Here is a 20,627-nt window from a genome sequence, read left to right as displayed (position 1 = left end):
ACTGAGTGGGAGGTGGCTGTGAGATTTTGTTTATTCAGTTTATATATGAGGTTTGGATTCTTTTTGCCGATGTGAAGGGTAGAGCATTTGTTGGTTGATATTTGAAGTTGCCAGGTGTTAGACCAATCTGAGACAAAGTCCAGGTCTTTTTAGAGAGTAGATGTGTTGTCCGTGGTGTTGAATAGTTTTACATCATCGGCAAAAAGAACACAGTTGCTTGTGATATGATCGCAGAGGTCATTGATGAAGAGAATGAAAGAGTAGGACCTAGTACACTGCCCTGGGGAACGCCACTTTTGACAGGGACAGGGTGGAAATGGCACTTCCAATTTTGACAACTTGTTGCCTATTTGTCAGGAATGCAGTAATCCAGCTAAGGAGGAATCCTGAGATGCCATAGGATTTGAGTTTTAGGAGTAATTTGTCGTGAACCACTGAGTCGAAGGCTTTGCAAAAGTCAATATAAATTGCAACTTCTGGCATAATGCGGGGGGGGGGGGGATGGAATAAATTGGTCCTGAGTGTGTGTGTGTAAAGATCATATTTCTTTGCAGTCCTGTGGTTGTTAGCACTCTCCCTTAGAGTTCTTGAGGTCACTTAGGGATTAGACCCACTCAAGGGTCACCTGTATCAGGGCGCAAATGGGGATGAAATCATCTTGGAACTGCTGAAAGGACTGCATTGTAGACAGGGAATAGGTGGTGAGATGGTGGGAGCAGGGTGCTCAATGTTAACATTGTTAACAACAAGCTCAAATTCCACAAAGAGTGAACACCACTCAGACCAATTATCAGCATCATTAATTCCTTCACCTACAAAATCATAACCACCTTACTAACTTTTTTGGTTGGCAACACCAACCATCACATCAACAATTCACAGGACATCAATAGCAAGATTTGACACTTATATTGGATCCATATGAAACTATGGTACCTCAGTAGAGAAGAAGCTGGTAACTACAGGCCAGTTAGCTTGACATCAGTTATAGTTAAAATGATGGAGACTCTACTCAAAAAGAGTATAAATCAGCACCTAAAAACGATAACTTATTGGACCCAAATCAGCATGGCTTTACTGAAGGCAAATCATGTCAGACTAATCTCATTGATTTCTTTGACTATGTCACAAAGGTGTTGGATCAAGGTGGTGCCGTGGATATTGCCTATCTAGACTTCAGCAAAGCCTTTGATACGGTTCCACATAAAGAGCTGATAGATAAATTAGTGAAGATTGGACTTAATCCCTGGATAGTTCAGTGGATTTGCAGCTGGCTGAAGCGTAGACATCAGAGAGTTATTGTTAATGGTGAGTATTCTGAGCTGAGACAGGTTACTAGCGGTGTGCCACAAGGGTCTGTTCTGGGTCCTATTCATTTTAATATGTTTGTGAGTGACATAGGAGAAGGTCTGGTAGGGAAGGTTTGCCTATTTGCCGATGACTCTAAAGTGTGCAATAGGGTTGATATTCCTGGTGGGGTCTGTAATATGGTAAATGATTTAGGTTTTACTAGATAAATGGTGAAAGCAATGGAAACTGCAGTTTAATGTTTCCAAATGTAAAATAATGCACTTGGGGAAAAGGAATCCTCAATCTGAGTATTGCATTGGCAGTTCTGTGTTAGCAAAAACTTCAGAAGAGAAGGATTTAGGGGTAGTGATTTCTGACAGTCTCAAAATGGGTGAACAGTGCAGTCAGGCAGTAGGAAAAGGGGGGACATGATCGAAACATTTAAATATGTCAAAGGGTTAAATAAGGTCCAGGAGGGAAGTGTTTTTAATAGGAAAGTGAACACAAGAACAAGGGGACACAATCTGAAGTTAGTTGGGGGAAAGATCAAAAGCAACATGAGAAAATATTATTTCACTGAAAGAGTAGTAGATCCTTGGAACAAACTTCCAGCAGACGTGGTTGGTAAATCCACAGTAACTGAATTTAAACATGCCTGGGATAAACATATATCCATTGTAAGATAAAATACAGGAAATAGTATAAGGGCAGACTAGATGGACCAGGAGGTATTTTCTGCCGTCAGTCTTCTATGTTTCTGTAACATGACTTCACTTTTCACCTGCATTACGACAACGGAGGTTGTCATGCCCCTGTCAGAACCTGAATCTGCTGAGGATGACAAGCCAGAGCTGGAGCTGATGGAGATCCAGTGGGCGGCTTCTGTGGCTTCGGAGAAATGTGGGGAAGAGCAGGCCAAGTCACCCAGGGATCTTCAGGATTGGGATGGCTTGTTAGCAGGGAGGAATGTGGGCATAATGATTGAGAAAGAGCAAGCAATGGACATGAGAAGCAACAGGCTAGGACCATCCCCTCCTGATCCCTGAGCGCAGAGAATGGAGAAAAGGTGGGAACAGCACAGAGCTACCCAGTGACTCAGCAAGATAGTGCCGAGCTCTTCTTCACAAGACACATCTGGAGACTGAAATTTAAGGAGACGCTGTGGGGAGAGGCACTTTTCAGGAACACACACTGAGTTGGTAGAGTTTGGTGGGCTGGTCAAAGAGTTGGAGCTTGCAGAACTGCTTGCTTCTTCCTTAGTTTTGGACTAAGTGCCTTGTTTCTAACTTAGGGGACTCAATACCTTTTCCTGTTCCTTTTTTTTTTTTTGCTGGATTGGGAGCAGTCAGAGGTTGACATGTGGGTGGTTGTGCACTTTGCTCTGGGTCTTGAATAAACAAACAAACAAACAAACAAACATTTACTGTGATAGGAAATACACCAGAGTCCAGAAAGGGAAAAAAAGAGAAAAAAATCCCCCCAAAAATTCCGGTTCTGCGTACCTGACCAAAATTTTTCTATCTGTTCTACATACCTGACAGTACCCGTAGGAACCCACACTGAATAGGTGATACCTTGCTCAACAGTAATAACTGTGAGAGGGACCTTGGAGTCCTAGTGGACAACCATTTAAATTTGAGCCAGCAGTCTGCATTGGTTGCCAATCAGTTTCCGGTCACAATTCAAAATGTTGGTCATCACCTATAAAGCCCTTAATGGCACCGGATCAGGGTATCTACAAGACCGCCTTCTGCCGCACGAATCCCAGCGACCGGTTAGGTCCCATAGAGTTGGTCTCCTCCGGGTCCCGTCAACTAAACAATGTCGTTTGGCAGGACCCAGAAGAAGAGCCTTCTCTTTTTTAAAAAAATAAATATATTTTTATTAATTTTCTTAAAATAGACAGACGCACATACAAACATTAAACATAAGATGGGGATACATTTTCCCCGCTTATCTTGAAAGTGTAAATTCAAATACAGAAAAAGAATACATAATTAGATATATATTGAATATTTTAAAAAGAAAAAAAAATTGCTAAATTTGAGTTAAGGTTTTTCACATTGTTACTAATATATATATATAACCAAAATTCTTACTATATTACTTATGTATAAACTAATTTTACCTTAGTCATTAAACAATAAATTTAAGCTAATGCTAATATTATTATTACCCAAGTAAAAACAAATACAACAAGTTAACTAAAAATAGATTGTATATCTTATTTTTTCTTATCTATCCATTTATAAATATTGTTCCATGCTTCATAAAACTTAGTATCTTCTTGATCATTTAAACGTCTTGTCATCATATCCATTTCAGCGCAATCTAATAATTTTGCTATAACTTCTTCTTCTTTGGGAATTTCTTCCCCCTTCCAATTTTGCGCATACGTGATTCTAGCCGCTGTTAATATGTGTATAATTAAATATAAAATTTCTTTCTTATAGGTCTGGTTGGTAATTCCTAATAAATAAAATTCCGGGGTATTTTCAACCTCCTGCTTTACCGTTTCTTTTATTATTTTCTCTATCATCTTCCAATATATTTTAGCTTTACCACATGTCCACCATTGATGGTAGTAGGTTCCTATTTCTTTCTTACATTTCCAACACAATGGAGAAGTTTTAGGAAACATTTTTGCTATTCTGTTTGGTGGGAGATGCCATCTGTAAAACATTTTAATTTGATTTTCTTTTAATGATACTGATTTGGTCATTTTCCAATTGTTGATCCAGACTTTTCCCCATGTATCTATGTCCATTTCTTTACCAATATTTTTGCACCATCTTATCATATTATCTTTTAGTGTCAGTTCTATATTTTTATGTGCAATAAGGAATTTATAAATTTTCCCTATTGTTTTCGTTTGATTAAGAGTAATTAAATTGCTTAACAAATTTTTATTTTTATTAAAAATATAAAGTATTTTATCTTTCTGATATCTAGATCGAATCTGGGCATAATGCCACCAATCAATTGCTATCCCTTCATCTTGTAATGTGATCCTAGATTTTAATTTCATTTGGTCATTTAGTAAATCTCTATATCTTATAATTTTTTTGTCTTTTCTAGATTTGGGATGTATTATTGCTTCTAGAGGAGCAAGCCATTCTGGAATAGTTAAAAAGTGATTTTTTTTAATGTCTTTCCAAACTTCTAGTAAGTATTTCCTTAATGTATGTCTTTTAAAATATGAGTGATTTTTCTCCTTATCATACCATATAAAGGCGTGCCATCCAAGCATAAGATCATACCCTTCTAAATTTAATATTCTTTTGTTTTCTAGAGTAATCCAATCTTTAATCCATGTTAGGGCAGCCGCCTGATAGTATAATTTCCAGTTTGGAAGTCCAAATCCACCTCTCTCTTTAATATCTTCTAGACAATTTATTTTTAGTCTTGCTTTTTTTCCTTGCCATAAAAACTTTTTAACTATATTTGTTAAATTTTTCAAAAAAGTACTTCCTGGATTTATTGGAATTACCTGAAAAAGAAATAAAATTTTAGGTAAAATGTTCATCTTAATTGTTGCTACTCTTCCTAAAAAAGATATTTTCAAATTATTCCAAATTTCTAAGTCTTTTTTAATTTCTGTCAATAATTTTAGATAGTTATCATTTTTTATAGTTATTGTTTTAGCTGTTAACCAAATTCCTAAATATTTTACTTTTTTAGCAATCTTTATTCCAGAGATATGTTCTAACTTATTTTCTTGGATTTTACTCATAGTTTTAGTTAAAAATTGTGTTTTACTTTTATTAATCTTTAAACCTGCTACCTTTCCATAATGTTCTATTGTCTGCATTAATATTGGGACCGTCTTAATCGGTTCTTCAATTATAAAAGTTAAATCATCTGCAAAAGCTTGAACTTTGTACGTCTCGTCACCTACAGTTAGGCCTTTTATTTTAGGGTCTGTTCTTATTTTAATTAGTAAAGTCTCCATAGCCATAATAAATAGCAACAGTGATAAGGGACATCCTTGACGAACTCCCTTATTTATGTCAAGTGTTGTTAATTGTTCATTATTCAATATTATGTTTGTTGTTTGTTTTAAGTAAATGGCATCTATTAAATTAACAAATTTTGAGCCAAATTTCATTTTATTTAATTGCATTTTTATAAATAGCCAGTTAAGGTTATCAAAAGCTTTTTGAGCATCTAAGAGCATTAAAGATAATGCTTTCCCTGGGTGTTGCTTATAATATTCTAACGTGTTTATGACAATTCTAAGGTTATTTTTGATTTGTCTGCCTGGTAAAAAAAACGTTTTGATTTTGATGTATTATTCCATTTATAACTCTTTTAAGTCTGTCTGCATATATAGCAGTAAAAATCTTATAATCCACATTTAATAATGATATAGGCCTATAATTTTTAATTTTTTCTGGTGCCGTACCCTGCTTGTGAATCAAAGTTGTTAGTGATTCTGTCCAAGATTTAGGAATTTTACCCTCAAGTCTACATTCATTGAAAATTTCTAACATATTATTTCTTATTGTTTCATTTTCTATTTTATACCATTCTGCCGGTAGAGCATCTGGGCCAGTTGCTTTGTTGTTTTTTTGTTTTTTAATTATTATTAAAAGTTCTTCCATTGTTATTGGTCCATCCATAATATTCTGTTGATCTTCCGTTATTTGTGGTAAATTTGAATGTTCTAAGTAATTAAAAACTTCATCTTCACTAGTAATATCTTTTGTATATAATTCTTTAAAGAAATTATTCACGATATCTGCTTTTCCTTCTGTATCATATTTTATTATACCATCATTATCCTCTAGTTTTTTAATAAGTTTTGATTGCCTCTGTTTTCTAAGTTTATATGCTAACCATCTGCCTGGTTTGTTCGCGTGTTCAAAATAATGTTGTTTGACTCTTTTTATCTTTTCAGCTATTTGATTTTGTTCTATCAATCTAATTTTATGTTTAATTACACTCATTTCTGTTTTCAAGTCTCTATTCTTTATATGTTGTTGTGATAAAGATTCTAATTGTTTTAATTCATTTATTAATTGTTCATATTTTATTTTATTTTCCTTGTTATGTCTTGCTGTGTAGGATATTGTTAATCCTCTAATGTATGCTTTAACTGTATCCCATAAATTTTGTGGAGTAGTATCTAAGTTTTTATTAATTTCAAAAAATATTTTTAATTCTTTTTCAATCCAATCCTTGTATTTCTTATCTTTCAAAATATTTCTATTCATCCGCCAATTAACCTGTTTATTTTTGGTTCTCATATAAACTACCACCGGATTATGATCAGCCCAAATGTTGACATCTATCTCGACCTCTTTTATTTGTTCAGCAATTATTTTTGAAGCCCATACCATGTCTATTCTTGTCCAAATTTTATGGGGGTTGGAGTAAAAAGTGTATTGTCTCTTGTGGGGATGTCTTTCACTCCAGACGTCATTTAATAATAATTCCACCTTCATTTTCTGGAAAGTACTAGGCAATAAGTTCTTACTTCTATTCTTACTTTTGTTGTTTCCCCCCCCCCCCCGAGTGATCTAATTGTCTATTTGTAATAGCATTAAAATCACCAATTATTAACATATTTTCAATATTTAACTCTGTTATTACTTGATGTAATTTTTTATAGAATGTTATTTGATCTTTATTAGGGGCATAAATCGAAACAATTACCAAAGGTCTAGGTTCAATGTCAACTTGTACAATCAAAATTCTACCTTCATCATCCTTATATATTTGTTTGGAATTTATAGAATTTTCGACATACATCACTACTCCTCTTTTTTTTTGATCTGCTAATGCAGCATACATTTTTCCAATTTTAGGATATAATAATAATTTCTGATTACTTTTTTTGATATGCACTTCTTGTAATATTGCTATTTGAGCATTTTGATTTCTTATTTTGGAAAAAATTTGTTTCCTTTTTCTTGGTTCATTAAGTCCATTCACATTAACTGAAAAGATCTTTAAGTCTTTGCTTGTTGTCATTTATTTGATTTTTTGGTTTCGCGCTGAGGTTGAACTCTTCTACCGCCTTGGTCCTGCTCTACTGTCAGAGCTGCTGCCCCCATGTCCTGCACCTGCTGGATTGCTAGTTCGTTCACAGGTTGCTGTTGCACTGATTGTTGTTGGGCGATTTGTTGGTTTGCTGATTGATCCAAGTGACTTATACCACTGTTTTCAAAGAAATCCGTTGCTTGCTCCAAGTTTTCCAACTTATATCTTCTGGAACGCCAGGTCAATGCTATCTCTTCTGGAATAAGCCAGCGAAAAGTTATACTTTCTTTGATCAAAATTCTGGTTAGAAAATGATAATCTCTTCTGCTTTCTCTGACACCTCTTGGGACTTGTTTTAATATTTTTATTTCAAGTCCTTTGTGGTGCAGTTTAGAAGTTCTTGCCCAATGCAGTATGTCATCTCTCAGAGTCTTTCTCGCAAACTTGATATGGATCTCTCTCGGGAGATTGTAGCGACGGATGTAGCTATTTGAAGTTCTGAAAACTTCATCGATTTCTTTTAATATCTCTGTAGGGTCAACCTGGAGTATTCCTCCAATAGTTTCAGCCATAGTCATTTTTAAATCTTCATCTTTTTCTTCTATTATATTCTGAAATCGTAGCCCATACGAAGCACATTGCAGCTCAAGATGAGTAATTGATTCATCATATCTTCTGTATCGTGCGTCAGCTCTGCCTTCGAAGTAGTCCATTCTCTTTTCAATTTTAACAGTCTTTTCTTCAACTTTTTTGACACGGTCTTCACTTTCCTGTAGAGTTTGTTGCATTTCCTTCATCTGCGCCTTCACTTCTCCCATGTCTGCTTTCAGGTCAGCCATCTCTGTTTTAAATTCCGCCAAGTCTGATTTTATTGCTTCTCTTTGTTGTGTTGCCTCATCTTTTATAGCCTCTCGTTGTTGAGCTGCATCCTCTTGAGATTTAAACATAAAGTCCTGCATTGCTTTTAGAGTTTCTTGTATTGTTATCAAAGTAGGCTGCTGAGGTTTTTCTTTTTCCTTCTCTTTGGTAGACATAGTTACAGATAAAACTTGATGCGTCGGGGAAGGATGAGGCGAACCTTGTGGAGAAAGAGTTGCGGCTGCTGCTTGTTTTTTAACTGTTTTAACATAGGTTGAAGTGCTTGACATTTTCAAATTTTAAAATTACTATCAATTTATATTTAGTGAATAGAAGAAAACAACTATAAATCCCAAACTTGTTCAATAAACTTTATAACCAATTTCCCTTAATAGATATCAATATGTTATTACCTAGTAAAAACCACAAATATATTAATCAGATTACAAATAAAATTCACTATAAGTTTCCTTTTAACTTTAAATTTAAAAAAACCGAAGAAAAGATGAAGAGTATAATACTTTGTTTATAGAAAAGGAATAAGAAAGGAAAAGAAGAATGAGTGAATAGAAATAGAGTGAAAGCAGAATAAAATGAAAGAAAATATCTATTGAAGAGTAAAGGAAAGAAAGAGTAAATATGTATCCAAATATGTTAAGAGAAAGCAAATATAAGTGGGGAGAGAAGAAGGAAAAGGGGAAGAAATAACAAAGAATTGCAGTCTTGTGGGAGAGAGAAACAGCAAAAAAAAGAGGGTTTTTTAATTTTGTTAAGTTAGAGTAGAGCAGGAGACCAAGGTTTATTAGCAATGCATATATTCTAAATCAATATACTTCTAAAATCAGCAATAGATCGGCAATACAAAAAGATAGATATATATATAAAAAAGGAATTAGTTTAAGGAACAAAATGTAGGTATTATATACTTAAGATCTTCTTATAAATCAGATGGTCTTTGTTAATAAAAGATGTTGTAAATTCAGTAATGGCAGCAAATAAGTTTCTCTGTAGTTGTTTCTATATAGTTCCAATTTTCCAATGCAAAGAAAAGTCAAATTTATGATTTTCTTTTATGTTAAAATGGAGTCAGTTAGTGTTTCACAGTCAAGGAACAAATGCAGGCAAATTCTCCGTTGTTTAAGGCTTAAGATGGAGTCAGTTTATGCTTCACAGTGCCAGGCAGGTAGAGAAAGATTCTTCACAAATAATCCACAGGCAATCAGCAAGTAATCCAAAGGTAGTAGTAATCCAAAAAACATGCAAACCAAACAAAGCTAAATATGTTCTTGTAGCTTAATATATCAGTTAATTTTATTTTCCATTTGTCTTCAAATTAATAGTTTATTTCATCTTGTCGTTGTGAGAGAAAGCAAAAAAAAAAAAAGGAAAGCAGTGAAAGTGTTCTTTATCCCTCCGCTGTTAAAGTTAGAGCCCGGGATACAATGTTGCTAGTAGTTTAGAAATCCCAAATTCTATTCATCTTTAGAAATTAGGTCTTTTTTAAAGTCATTTCAAATTAGAATTGTTTTATTAATTCTTCAATATTTTTAATTGGTCAAAAATTTAAAAATTTAAAGTTCACAGTTATAAACGAAAGTGAAAAGTAATTAGATCCGGCTATTACTTGCGGTTGAATACAAGTTCTTAAAGAAAAACTTTCCTTTTCGCCTTGTTGAAAAAAAAACAACTTTCACTTGTAACTTTTACAATGATCGAATCTTCCTTTTTTAAACATGGAACATTAGGTTGTTACCTTGGGTTTTCTTGTATGCTGTATTCCCATTCGGTTAAAATATGCTGCAAGTTGTCTTCACTTTCCTTTTCTTTTCCTTGCCTCCCGCTGGGTTTGGAGAGATCGCTCTGGCCGTTCCTCTTGGGGGAGGATCGGTTCTCCCTTTTCCGAAGCTGCGGGGCAAACCACTGTCTCTGGAGCTTCAGCGACGGCTCCTCGGACAGAGGGGAGCCCTCTGTTCTAGGATCGGGCCATCCGGACCCGATCCGATCGCAAACCGCGACCATCGGAGAGGTTGAAGGAGCCTCAAGGCAGAGCTCTGCCAAAGAGGCTCCGCTGCGGTCTCTATCCAGACCGGAAGCCAAGAAGAGCCTTCTCTTTGGCAGCTTCGACCCTCTGGAATCAGCTCCCTCCAGAGATTAGAACTGCCCCCACCCTCCTTGCCTTTCGTAAACTCCTTAAAACCCACCTCTGTCGTCAGGCGTGGGGGAACTGAAACATCTCCCCCTGCCTATGTAGTTCTTTGTGTATGATATGACTGTATGTATGGTTTTTTTTAAATATATATTGAGGTTTCTTGTTTTTTAGACTTTTTAAATGTATTATTGTTATTTTAGATTCTAACCATTAGATTTGTCATTATATATTGTTTTTATCATTGCTGTAAGCCGCCCCGAGTCTACGGAGAGGGGCGGCATACAAATCTAAATAATAATAATAATAATAATAATAATAATAATAATAATAATAATAATAATGATGCAGTTGCTGTCAAAAAGCCAACACAGTTCTAAGCTGCATTAACAGATGGATAGACTCAGGAACGCATGATGTGTTAGTACCACTTTTTAATGCCTTGGTGAACTAGAATACTGCATTCAGCTTTGGTCACCACAATGTGAAAAGGATGTCGAGACTCTAGAAATTACAGACAACAAAGATGATTAGGGGACTGGAGGCTAAAACATATGAATAACAATTGCAGGAACTGGGTATGTCTAGTTTAATGAAAAGGAGGACTAGGGGAAACATGCTAGTGGTGTTCCAATATCTCAGGAGTTGCCACAAAGAAGAGGGAGTCAAACTATTATCCAAAGCACCTGAAGGCAGAACAAGCAATGGGTGGAAACTAATCAAGGAGAATAGAAACTTAGAACTTAGGAGAAATTTCCTGATAGTTAGAACAATTAATCAGTGGAACAACTAGCCTCCAGAAGTTGTGAAAGCTCCAACACTGGAAGTTTTAAAGAAGATGTTGGATAACCATTTGTCTGAAGTGGGTTTCCTACCTTAGCAGGGGGTTTGACTAGAAGACCTCCAAGGTCCCTTCCAACTCTGTTACTCTATTCTATTCTATTCTAACCAGTACCTTGATCCTCCTACCAAAGCCAAATACTGAAGCCACAAAGGGGTAGGTTGAACCCAATCTCAGATCTGGGAAGGATTTGGCTCTAAGGGAGGAACACCCCACCCATTTTAGAATCTCAATCTACTGAGAACTTTTTCAGGACTGCTGCAAATATGACATTAATTTATCAATGTGGCTTGTTCTTTCATCACTACATCTTAACCTTGTTTTCTTTCAGCAAGAAAATCATGTTTTCCCATCTTTGATTAACTTGCAAGGCTGGAGCTCTGAAATCTTAAAAACAAATTCTCATTTACAGGCTCACTTCCATCTCTGCAAAGGAGTTGTGGCAGATGTCATCCCCTATAATTATGGAAGCACTCGGGATTTCTTCTACTGCCTAATCTCTCCAAGGAGTTATCTCATGATCACCTTGGAAACCAGTCCTTTGAACAGTAAATACAAAGAATAATGCAAGGTTGCATCCTGTATTGAGCCAGAAGTCCCTGAACATAGAGAAGATCAAAATAGTGTCTGACAGATTAGTTCATTAGTAACAATAATTCATCAGATCAATTAATTAATATCAATAGCCAATCAAATCAATTAATTAATATAATAATCAATTCAATTAATTAATTTTCAATAATCAATCAATTAATATCAATAATCAATCAGTATAATAATCAATCAGTCAAATCAATTAATTAATATCAATAACCAATGGAATTAATTAATATTAATAGTCAACTAATATCCACAATCAATCAGTATAACTATAAATAACCAGTTAATTAATCATACTAATTAATGTATAGTTAATTAATATTACCTAGTCAAGTCAAGTGATCAATCATATTAGTAAAATATCAGATTAATAAAAGTCAAATAATAATATAATTCATCTCAAGTTAAACAATGCTTGACTAATGCCTGAATTTTTAATTGATCAATTGAATGTATACAGAGAGTTCAATGTTATAATGAGAAATGATAGTATGAAGGAATGTTGGTTGAAAGACAACCAGACTACCATATGATCCTGTGGGTGAAACACACTGAAAAGTATGGAATACTAAAGAAGATTTGGTACACATTGAAATTGGCTGAAATATTTTTTTAAAAAACAATCACTTTATTTGTTTGTTTATTGGTAATGTAGTTAGTAGCAGCTTGTTCAGGAGGGTCATTAAGTTTTAGTAATTAAGTAGCAGAGATAAACCTTTGTTTTAAACTGTTATTTAAATGCAGAATTTGTGATACCCACCATTTTTCCTCTATGCTAGGCAGCTGATGTTATTGTTGAGCCACAGAGAAGCTTGTCTTCCAGTCAGAGGGCTTTACTGTGTTCAGTTCTGGAGACCTCACCTACAAAAAGATATTGACAAAATTGAACGGGTCCAAAGACGGGCTACATGAATGGTGGAAGGTCTTAAGCATAAAATGTATCAGGAAAGACTTAATGAACTCAATCTGTATAGTATGGAGGACAGAAGAAAAAGGGGGGGTCAGGATCGAAACATTTAAATATTGTAAATGATTTAGCTTTACTAGATAAATGGTCAAAGCAATGGAAAGTGCAGTTTAATGTTTCCAAATGTAAAATAATGCACTTGGGGAAAAGGAATCCTCAATCTGAGTATTGTATTGGCAGTTCTGTGTTAGCAAAACTTTAGAAGAAAAGGATTTAGGGGTTGTGATTTCTGACAGTCTCAAAATGGGTGAACAGTGCAGTCAGGCAATAGAGAAAGCAAGTAGGATGCTTGGCTTCATAGCTAGAGGTATAACAAGCAGGAAGAGGGAGATTATGATCCCGCTATATAGAGTGCTGGTGAGACCAGATTTGGAATATTGTGTTCAGTTCTGGAGACCTCATGTACAAAAAGATATTGACAAAATTGAGCGGGTCCAAAGATGGGCTACAAGAATGGTAGAAGGTCTTAAGCATAAAACGTATCAGGAAAGACTTCTTGAACTGAATCTGTATAGTCTGGAAGACAGAAGGAAAAGGGGGGACATGATCGAAATATTTAAATATGTTAAAGGGTTAAATAAGGTTCAGGAGGGAAGTGTCTTTAATAGGAAAGTGAACACAAGAACAAGGGGACACAATCTGAAGTTAGTTGGGGGAAAGATCAAAAGCAACATGAGAAAATATTATTTTACTGAAAGAGTAGTAGATCCTTGGAACAAACTTCCAGCAGACGTGGTAGATAAATCCACAGTAACTGAATTTAAACATGCCTGGGATAAACATATATCCATCCTAAGATAAAATTCAGAAAATAGTATAAGGGCAGACTAGATGGATCATGAGGTCTTTTTCTGCCGTCAGTCTTCTATGTTTCTAATGTTAGTAATGGCTTTGATGGCTTTAATGCTGGGATGCAGGTTTGCTTTGATGTTAGGTTGAGGACCCAGATTGTGGGGGCAATATGCTGGCTCTGTTAAAAAGTGCTATTGCTAACATGTTGTAAGCTGCCATGAGTCTAAGGAGAAGGGCGGCATAAAATTAAATAAATAAATAAATAAATAAATAATAACAACAACAACAACAACAACAGGCTTTTGAATTTTAAATAGTTTTTCTCCTGGCTCTTTGCTTCTTTCGGGCAGCCAAGCCTAAATCCAATCCTGTCTAAAGTAATTTTTAGGAGTGGACCATCATACTCTAATTCTGACGGGAGATTAGGGATTTTTCAATTAAAGAGTTTTTTGTTTGCTTGTTTCTGTTTTGGGGATTCCGCTCCGAGTCTACGGAGAGGGGCAGCATACAAATCTAATAAATTATGATGATGATGATGATGATGATGATGATGATGATGATGATGATGATTATTATTATTATTATTATTATTAAATCTCACTCACCCCTTTACAAGGCTATAGCTATAGCCTCTGGGAGCTTGGTGATGCTACAACCTCTTGGACCTCAGTGATTCAATCCCCATCCGGTCTTTGAGGAATTCCTCACAGTGCTTCCCAATGGCTGAGCATTCCAGTTTTCCAGTGATCTAAGCGATCTCCCTGAGTCACACCTGGGTGTTTCAGGGATTCCCAGTGATCTTTACAAGCCACACGAAGACTCTTGAGCTGTGCTATACTCAGGACTTTCTTCCAGATAGGAGTCAGTGGGTTCCTGAAAGTGAGACCCTCACCCTCTTAACTGGTTACCACCATCTTCAACTTCTTTAAATGTAGGAGAGGCAAAGGATGGCCTGTTGAATGTACCTTCCTCTCCTTTCCACATGAAACTTACTTTGTCTCTGTCTGAATGACAAAAGTCACTTGCTTTTCCATTTTGTGAACGTGCTTTGAAATCTTCTAACTCTAATGGTTTAGAAACAGGAGTGATCTGCCAAAAGAAAAATGAACCTCCTGTTTTTTTAGCTGATGCTTGGACTGACTCCATTGAGCTATTCATTTATTCTTTTATATCAGCCATTTAAATGAAGGAATTGTCAATTATCAGCATAATCCTGATCAACAAAATATTTCACCTGGGGATTGAATTTTATCCTTCAATGTTCATTTCCTAACATATCTCCGGGACCGCCTTCTGCCGCAAGAATCCCAGCATCATTTGGTGGGACCCAGGAGAAGAGCCTTCTCTGTGGCAGCGCCGACCCTCTGAAACCAGCTCCCCCCGGAGATTAGAACTGCCCCCACCCTCCTTGCCTTTCGTAAAGTTCTTAAGACCCATCTCTGCCGTCAGGCATGGGGGAACTGACACATCTCCCCCGGGCCTATACAGTTTATACATGGTATGTTTTTGTGTATGCTTGCTTTTAATAATGGGGTTTTTAGTGTTTTTTAAATTATTAGATTTGTGCTTACATTGTCTTTGTTATTGTTGTGAGCCGCCCCGAGTCTACGGAGAGGGACGGCATACAAATCTAATAAATAATAATATCCCAGTAGAAAGGGCCAGAACTACTGCAAAACAGTACCTCCCTGAGGTAAATCTATGACTTGTTTCCACTAACATACTATCCTCCAGCCCTCCCTCTGAACATGGAGAACCAGAAGAACTTGAGGGTCCCCAGAGATGTTGCTTCTCACTGTAATTATCCCTATCCCAGTCTTTGGGACATCTTCTGCTACTTCCCCAATCCTTGCCTTTCAGGTCAAAATCAGACTAAAGCAATATGTAAGGGGTCTTGCATCAGCCTCTAGTCATCCTGATGCACAACATATAGGATAGGCAAAGACTTGGCCTGTTGAATGTACCTTCCACTCCTTTCCATGTGAAACTTACTTTGTCTCTGTCGGAATAACGAAAGTCATTTTCTTTTGCATTTTGTGACCATGCTTTGAATTCTTCAAACTTTAGAAACAGAAGGGATTGATTCTGCCAAAGGAGAAATGAACCTCCTACTTTTGTATCTGATGCTTGGACTGACCCAAAGAAACTTTGGGAGGCTCACAACCAAATGCCCCCTGATTTTAAATCAGCAGGACAGAGGAAAGCCATGGAACTATTACGGGCCAGGAGACCATATCATCACTGTATTTGAAAGTGCAACAAATCCTCCTCTTGAGCTGTTACAATTTAATGGGGCTCGGTATATCTCTTCTCTGTAAGTCATTCAATGTGATGGAGTTGCATTCCCTCCATTGGCATTTCTAATACGCTTATTTCTTTCTTTTCCCCCCAGGTAATTCTTAAATGTAGGATACCTGTATGTTAGTAAATTATTTTGATTTATAAAACTCTCATCTTTTGTCTAATCCTGTACAAGACTCAAATGTAAGGATGGGGCAGAAGGAAACTTAAAAGAACCCGAGAAAGACAAACAGAGAATTCATAGGTGCAGCCACAGAGAGGAAGATTTAACAAGAAAAGGAGAAACGTTCTGATGGTGAGAATACTCAACCTGTAGAACAGCTTGCCTGTGAAGGTTGTGAGAACCTGTGGAACAGCTTGCCTGTGAAGGTTGTGAGAACCTGTGGAACAGCTTGCCTGTGAAGGTTGTGAGAACCTGTGGAACAGCTTGCCTGTGAAGGTTGTGAGAGCTCCAACATTGGGGAAAAGGAATCCTCAATCTGAGTATTGTATTGGCAATTCTGTGTTAGCAAAAACTTCAGAAGAGAAGGATTTAGGGGTCGTGATTTCTGACAGTCTCAAAATGGGTGAGCAGTGCAGTCAGGCAGTAGGGAAAGCAAGTAGGATGCTTGGCTGCATAGCTAGAGGTATAACAAGCAGGAAGAGGGAGATTATGATCCCGCTATATAGAGTGCTGGTGAGACCACATTTGGAATACTGTGTTCAGTTCTGGAGACCTCACCTACAAAAAGATATTGACAAAATTGAACGGGTCCAAAGACGGGCTACAAGAATGGTGAACGGTCTTAAGCATAAAACGTATCAGGAAAGACTTCATGAACTCAATCTGTATAGTCTGGAGGACAGAAGGAAAAGGGGGGACATGATCGAAACATTTAAATATGTTAAAGGGTTAAATAAGATCCAGGAGGGAAGTGTTTTTAATAGGAAAGTGAACACAAGAACAAGGGGACACAATCTGAAGTTAGTTGGGGGAAAGATCAAAAGCAACTTGAGAAAATATTATTTTACTGAAAGAGTAGTAGATCCTTGGAACAAACTTCCAGCAGACGTGGTTGGTAAATCCACAGTAACTGAATTTAAACATGCCTGGGATAAACATATATCCATCCTAAGATAAAACACAGGAAATAGTATAAGGGCAGATTAGATGGACCATGAGGTCTTTTTCTGCCGTCAGTCTTCTATGTTTCTATGTAACACTTGACAGTGGACTGCCATTTGTCCAGAATGATGTAGAGACTCCTGCCAGAGTGGAGGGTTGGATTAGATCATGTACAAAATCCTTTCCAACTCTAATCTGTAATCTCTGTCATCTGCAATCAGAGGATCTCCTATAATATGAGTGCATCGTATTCATATTTTTTTTTATTTCGTGCAGTTATTGGAAAAGTGTATTAATTGCCTGTCCTTTTAGAATAATAATGATTAGGAATCATGGTCATTGGAGATATGAAAATCAGCATTAGTACAAATAATGATATACAGTATCTGTGACTATTGACCCTGGTTGAAAGCTATGTCCATCCCACCCTCTCAACACTTTTGGAAATTAAATGGTGATGTGTGACTATCATTTCATGTGTTTTTTTATCACTATTGCTTTATTTTGTTGTTTCTGTTATTCATGATGATAACGTAAACATATTTGTACAGTACTAGAAACACTAATCTGGCAGAAATACAACCGTACATTTTCGTCATTCAAGTGGTCAACAAGAATTCCCAGCTCCTGCACAATCTCACACTTGGTTACAGCATTCATGACAACTATTTGAACACACTTGCCACTTCAGATGTTTTACTGGACACACTCTCTACTGGAGAAGCCAATGTCCCCAACTATAGCTGTGGAAGGAAAGACAATCTTTTGGCTCTTCTTGATGGAGCCAGAAGAGACATCTCCATCCAGATGTCAACTCTAGTAGGCACCAACAAAATCCCACAGGTTTGTGTGTGTGTTTCTTTGAGGCTAAAACTAATAGAATGGTGGTATGTAAAATAATGCACTTGGGGAAAAGGAATCCTCAGTCCGAGTATTGTATTGGCAGTTCTGTGTTAGCAAAAACCTCAGAAGAGAAGGATTTAGGGGTAGTGATTTCTGACAGTCTCAAAATGGGTGAACAGTGCAGTCAGGCGGTAGGGAAAGCAAGTAGGATGCTTGGCTGCATAGCTAGAGGTATAACAAGCAGGAAGAGGGAGATTATGATCCCGCTATATAGAGCGCTGGTGAGACCACATTTGGAATACTGTGTTCAGTTCTGGAGACCTCACCTACAAAAAGATATTGACAAAATTGAAGGGGTCCAAAGATGGGCTACAAGAATGGTGGAAGGTCTTAAGCATAAAACGTAATAATAATAATAAGCCATTCTCTTATGTTCACATTAGAACAAATTTGGATCTATTCAAAGAAATATTTTGGACTTGAAATAAGTCCCCCAAATATAACACTGAATTCTTCATTACTTTTTCAGATTACTTGTTTATTTGTTTCAGAGGCTCTGAGTGATAAAAAACAATTCCCCTTTTTCTACCGGATGGCCCCCCAAAATGGGATTCAATACCCAGCAATTGTCCAACTGCTCCTCCATTTCAGATGGACCTTGATTGGCCTCTTTGCTTCAGACACAGAGAAGGGAGAGAATTTCATGAGGACTTTTACTCCAATGCTTGTGAGGAATGGAATTTGTGTTGTTATATCACAACTATTCTCAACAACTGTACCTGCAGCACCTTTCAGGGATAGTATCTGTAAATGGAGACAAGTCAATGTCTTTGTTTTCTTTACAGACTTTAGGACCATGATGGATGGAATTGGCCATGTCCATTTTGCACTTGAAGGTCTGCCACAGCCTGTTGAAGGGAAAATCTGGATCATCACACTCTTTGGAGAATTGCCAGTAAAAAGTCATAGACTTTACAGATACGTTCATAGTATTTGGCACTTTTATATCCAGGAAAGAGGGTATGATGATACCTTTCAACCATTTATCTGTGTGGAACCACAATTTCAAAATAGGTCTTTTCACTGTTCTTTTTCAAAGCACATCTTTTCTGTCAAAGTCCGAAGAAGATGCACACAGAAAGAGCCACTGGAGACTGAAGAAAAAAGACACAATAAGAAGTACAATGTTGACCACCGTGCTTATAGTGTCATTAAGACTCTGGCCTATGCCTTGAATGCTGCATATTCCTCCAGATCCAGGAGGAGAAGGAAGAAGAGATTAGTGGCTTCAAGACTTCAGCCCTGGCAGGTAAGGGGACTTTACAAAGATTCCTCAAGGTTAGTTCCTTTGAAAAATGAATCTATTTTTTAATTTTTATTTATTCATTTGTCCAATACACAATACATATGGAAGAGAATAGACATGAAGTAATATATAAAGATAATATGTAAAAATAGAGGAGAAGATATAGGAAAGGAAGAAATAAATATGATATATGAGATAAAGGAAAGACAATTGGACAGGGGACAAAAGGCACTCCAGTGCACTTATGTACGCCCCTTACTGACCTCTTAGGAACCTGGAGAGGTCAATCGTGGATAGTCTAAGGGAGAAATGTTGGGGGTTAGGGGTTGACACTATTGAGTCCGGTAATGAGTTCCACGCTTCGACAACTCAATTGTTAAAGTCATATTTTTTTACAGTCAAGTTTGGAGTGGTTAATATTAAGTATGAATCTGTTGCGTGCTCTTGTGTTGTTGCGGTTGAAGCTGAAGTAGTCATTGACCGGTAGGACATTGCAGCATATGATCTTGTGGGCAATACTTAAATCGTGTTTTAGGCACTGTAGTTCTATTTACTATGAGTATCTCCTCTGTAACCTTCATCATGTATTTTACTGTGTGTGTGTGTGTGTGTGTCCACTAAACCCCTCTTTGTGTATTGGCCAAAATAAATAAACAAAAATAAATAAATAAATAAAATACATCAAAGTGGGATAAAAAAGTAAAGATTTCTGCTGTTGTTTCCATTCTGGCTTCATCCCTTTCTGAAGAAGAATGCATTTTGCAATTTTTCTGAGATGAAAATGTATTTGGACCAAAATGGAAATCTGATAGCAGATCTCAATATTATGAGCTTGGTGGTTTTCCCTGAGGACAATTATATTGAAGAGCAGATGGGAAGTTTTGAAAGACAGAGACTTATCATCAGTGAAGAGACTCTGTCCTTGCTAAAATGGCTCAACAAGGTGGGTGAAATATTAGCCTTTTTTCTGTTTTCAAAAGCCTTATGACCTAATCACAAAGGTGGGTGAACTTCACTGATAATTGAATGTGTAGAGTAAATCTTCTTAGATGGATATTATTATCAACTAATATGATCTTTCCTTGCTAAAGTGGCTTAGCAAGGTAGGTAAAATATGGATATTATTCTACTTTTTTTCATAGCTTCAGGACACATTTAAAATAAGCTAGTCAGCTAGGTGGAGAATTTTCTAGGAGAATTTTATGTGGGAATAGACACTTTGATTTCCTCGCACTACTTGGTATTTATTTATTATTATTTATTAATTAGATTTGTATGCCGCCCCTCTCCGCAGACTCGGTGTGGCTAACAACAATAAAAAGACAATGTACACAAATCTAATATTAAAAACAATCTAAAAAACCCCAATTTAAAGAACCACTCATACATACAAACATACCATTTATAAATTCTATAAGCCTAGGGGGAAGGGAAAATTTCAATTCCCCCATGCCTGACGACAGAGGTGGGTTTTGAGGAGCTTGCGAAAGGCAAGGAGGGTGGGGGCAACTCTGATATCTGGGGGGAGCTGGTTCCAGAGGGCCGGGGCCGCCACAGAGAAGGCTCTTCCGCTGGGTCCCGCCAGATGACATT

At 36.7% G+C, this 20,627-nt stretch overlaps 1 protein-coding gene across 1 annotated transcript in view; it reads right to left on the bottom strand.

Annotated features, from left to right (window-relative positions):
- Positions 1-682, bottom strand: part of LOC139158745 (vomeronasal type-2 receptor 26-like) — a 41,404-nt gene extending 40,722 nt beyond the window's left edge. Inside the window, exon 1 of the mRNA XM_070736073.1 lies at positions 615-682. Coding sequence (XP_070592174.1) covers positions 615-682 — 68 coding nt within the window. The remainder of the gene's footprint in view (positions 1-614) is intronic.
- Between the last annotated feature and the right edge of the window lie 19,945 nt (positions 683-20,627).

This window comes from Erythrolamprus reginae, chromosome 2 (genome assembly GCF_031021105.1).
Source record: "Erythrolamprus reginae isolate rEryReg1 chromosome 2, rEryReg1.hap1, whole genome shotgun sequence".
In the NCBI taxonomy this organism is placed as follows: domain Eukaryota; kingdom Metazoa; phylum Chordata; class Lepidosauria; order Squamata; family Dipsadidae; genus Erythrolamprus; species Erythrolamprus reginae.
Note: the sequence above shows the minus strand (reverse complement) of the source record. Positions and strands in the feature narration are given on the sequence as shown.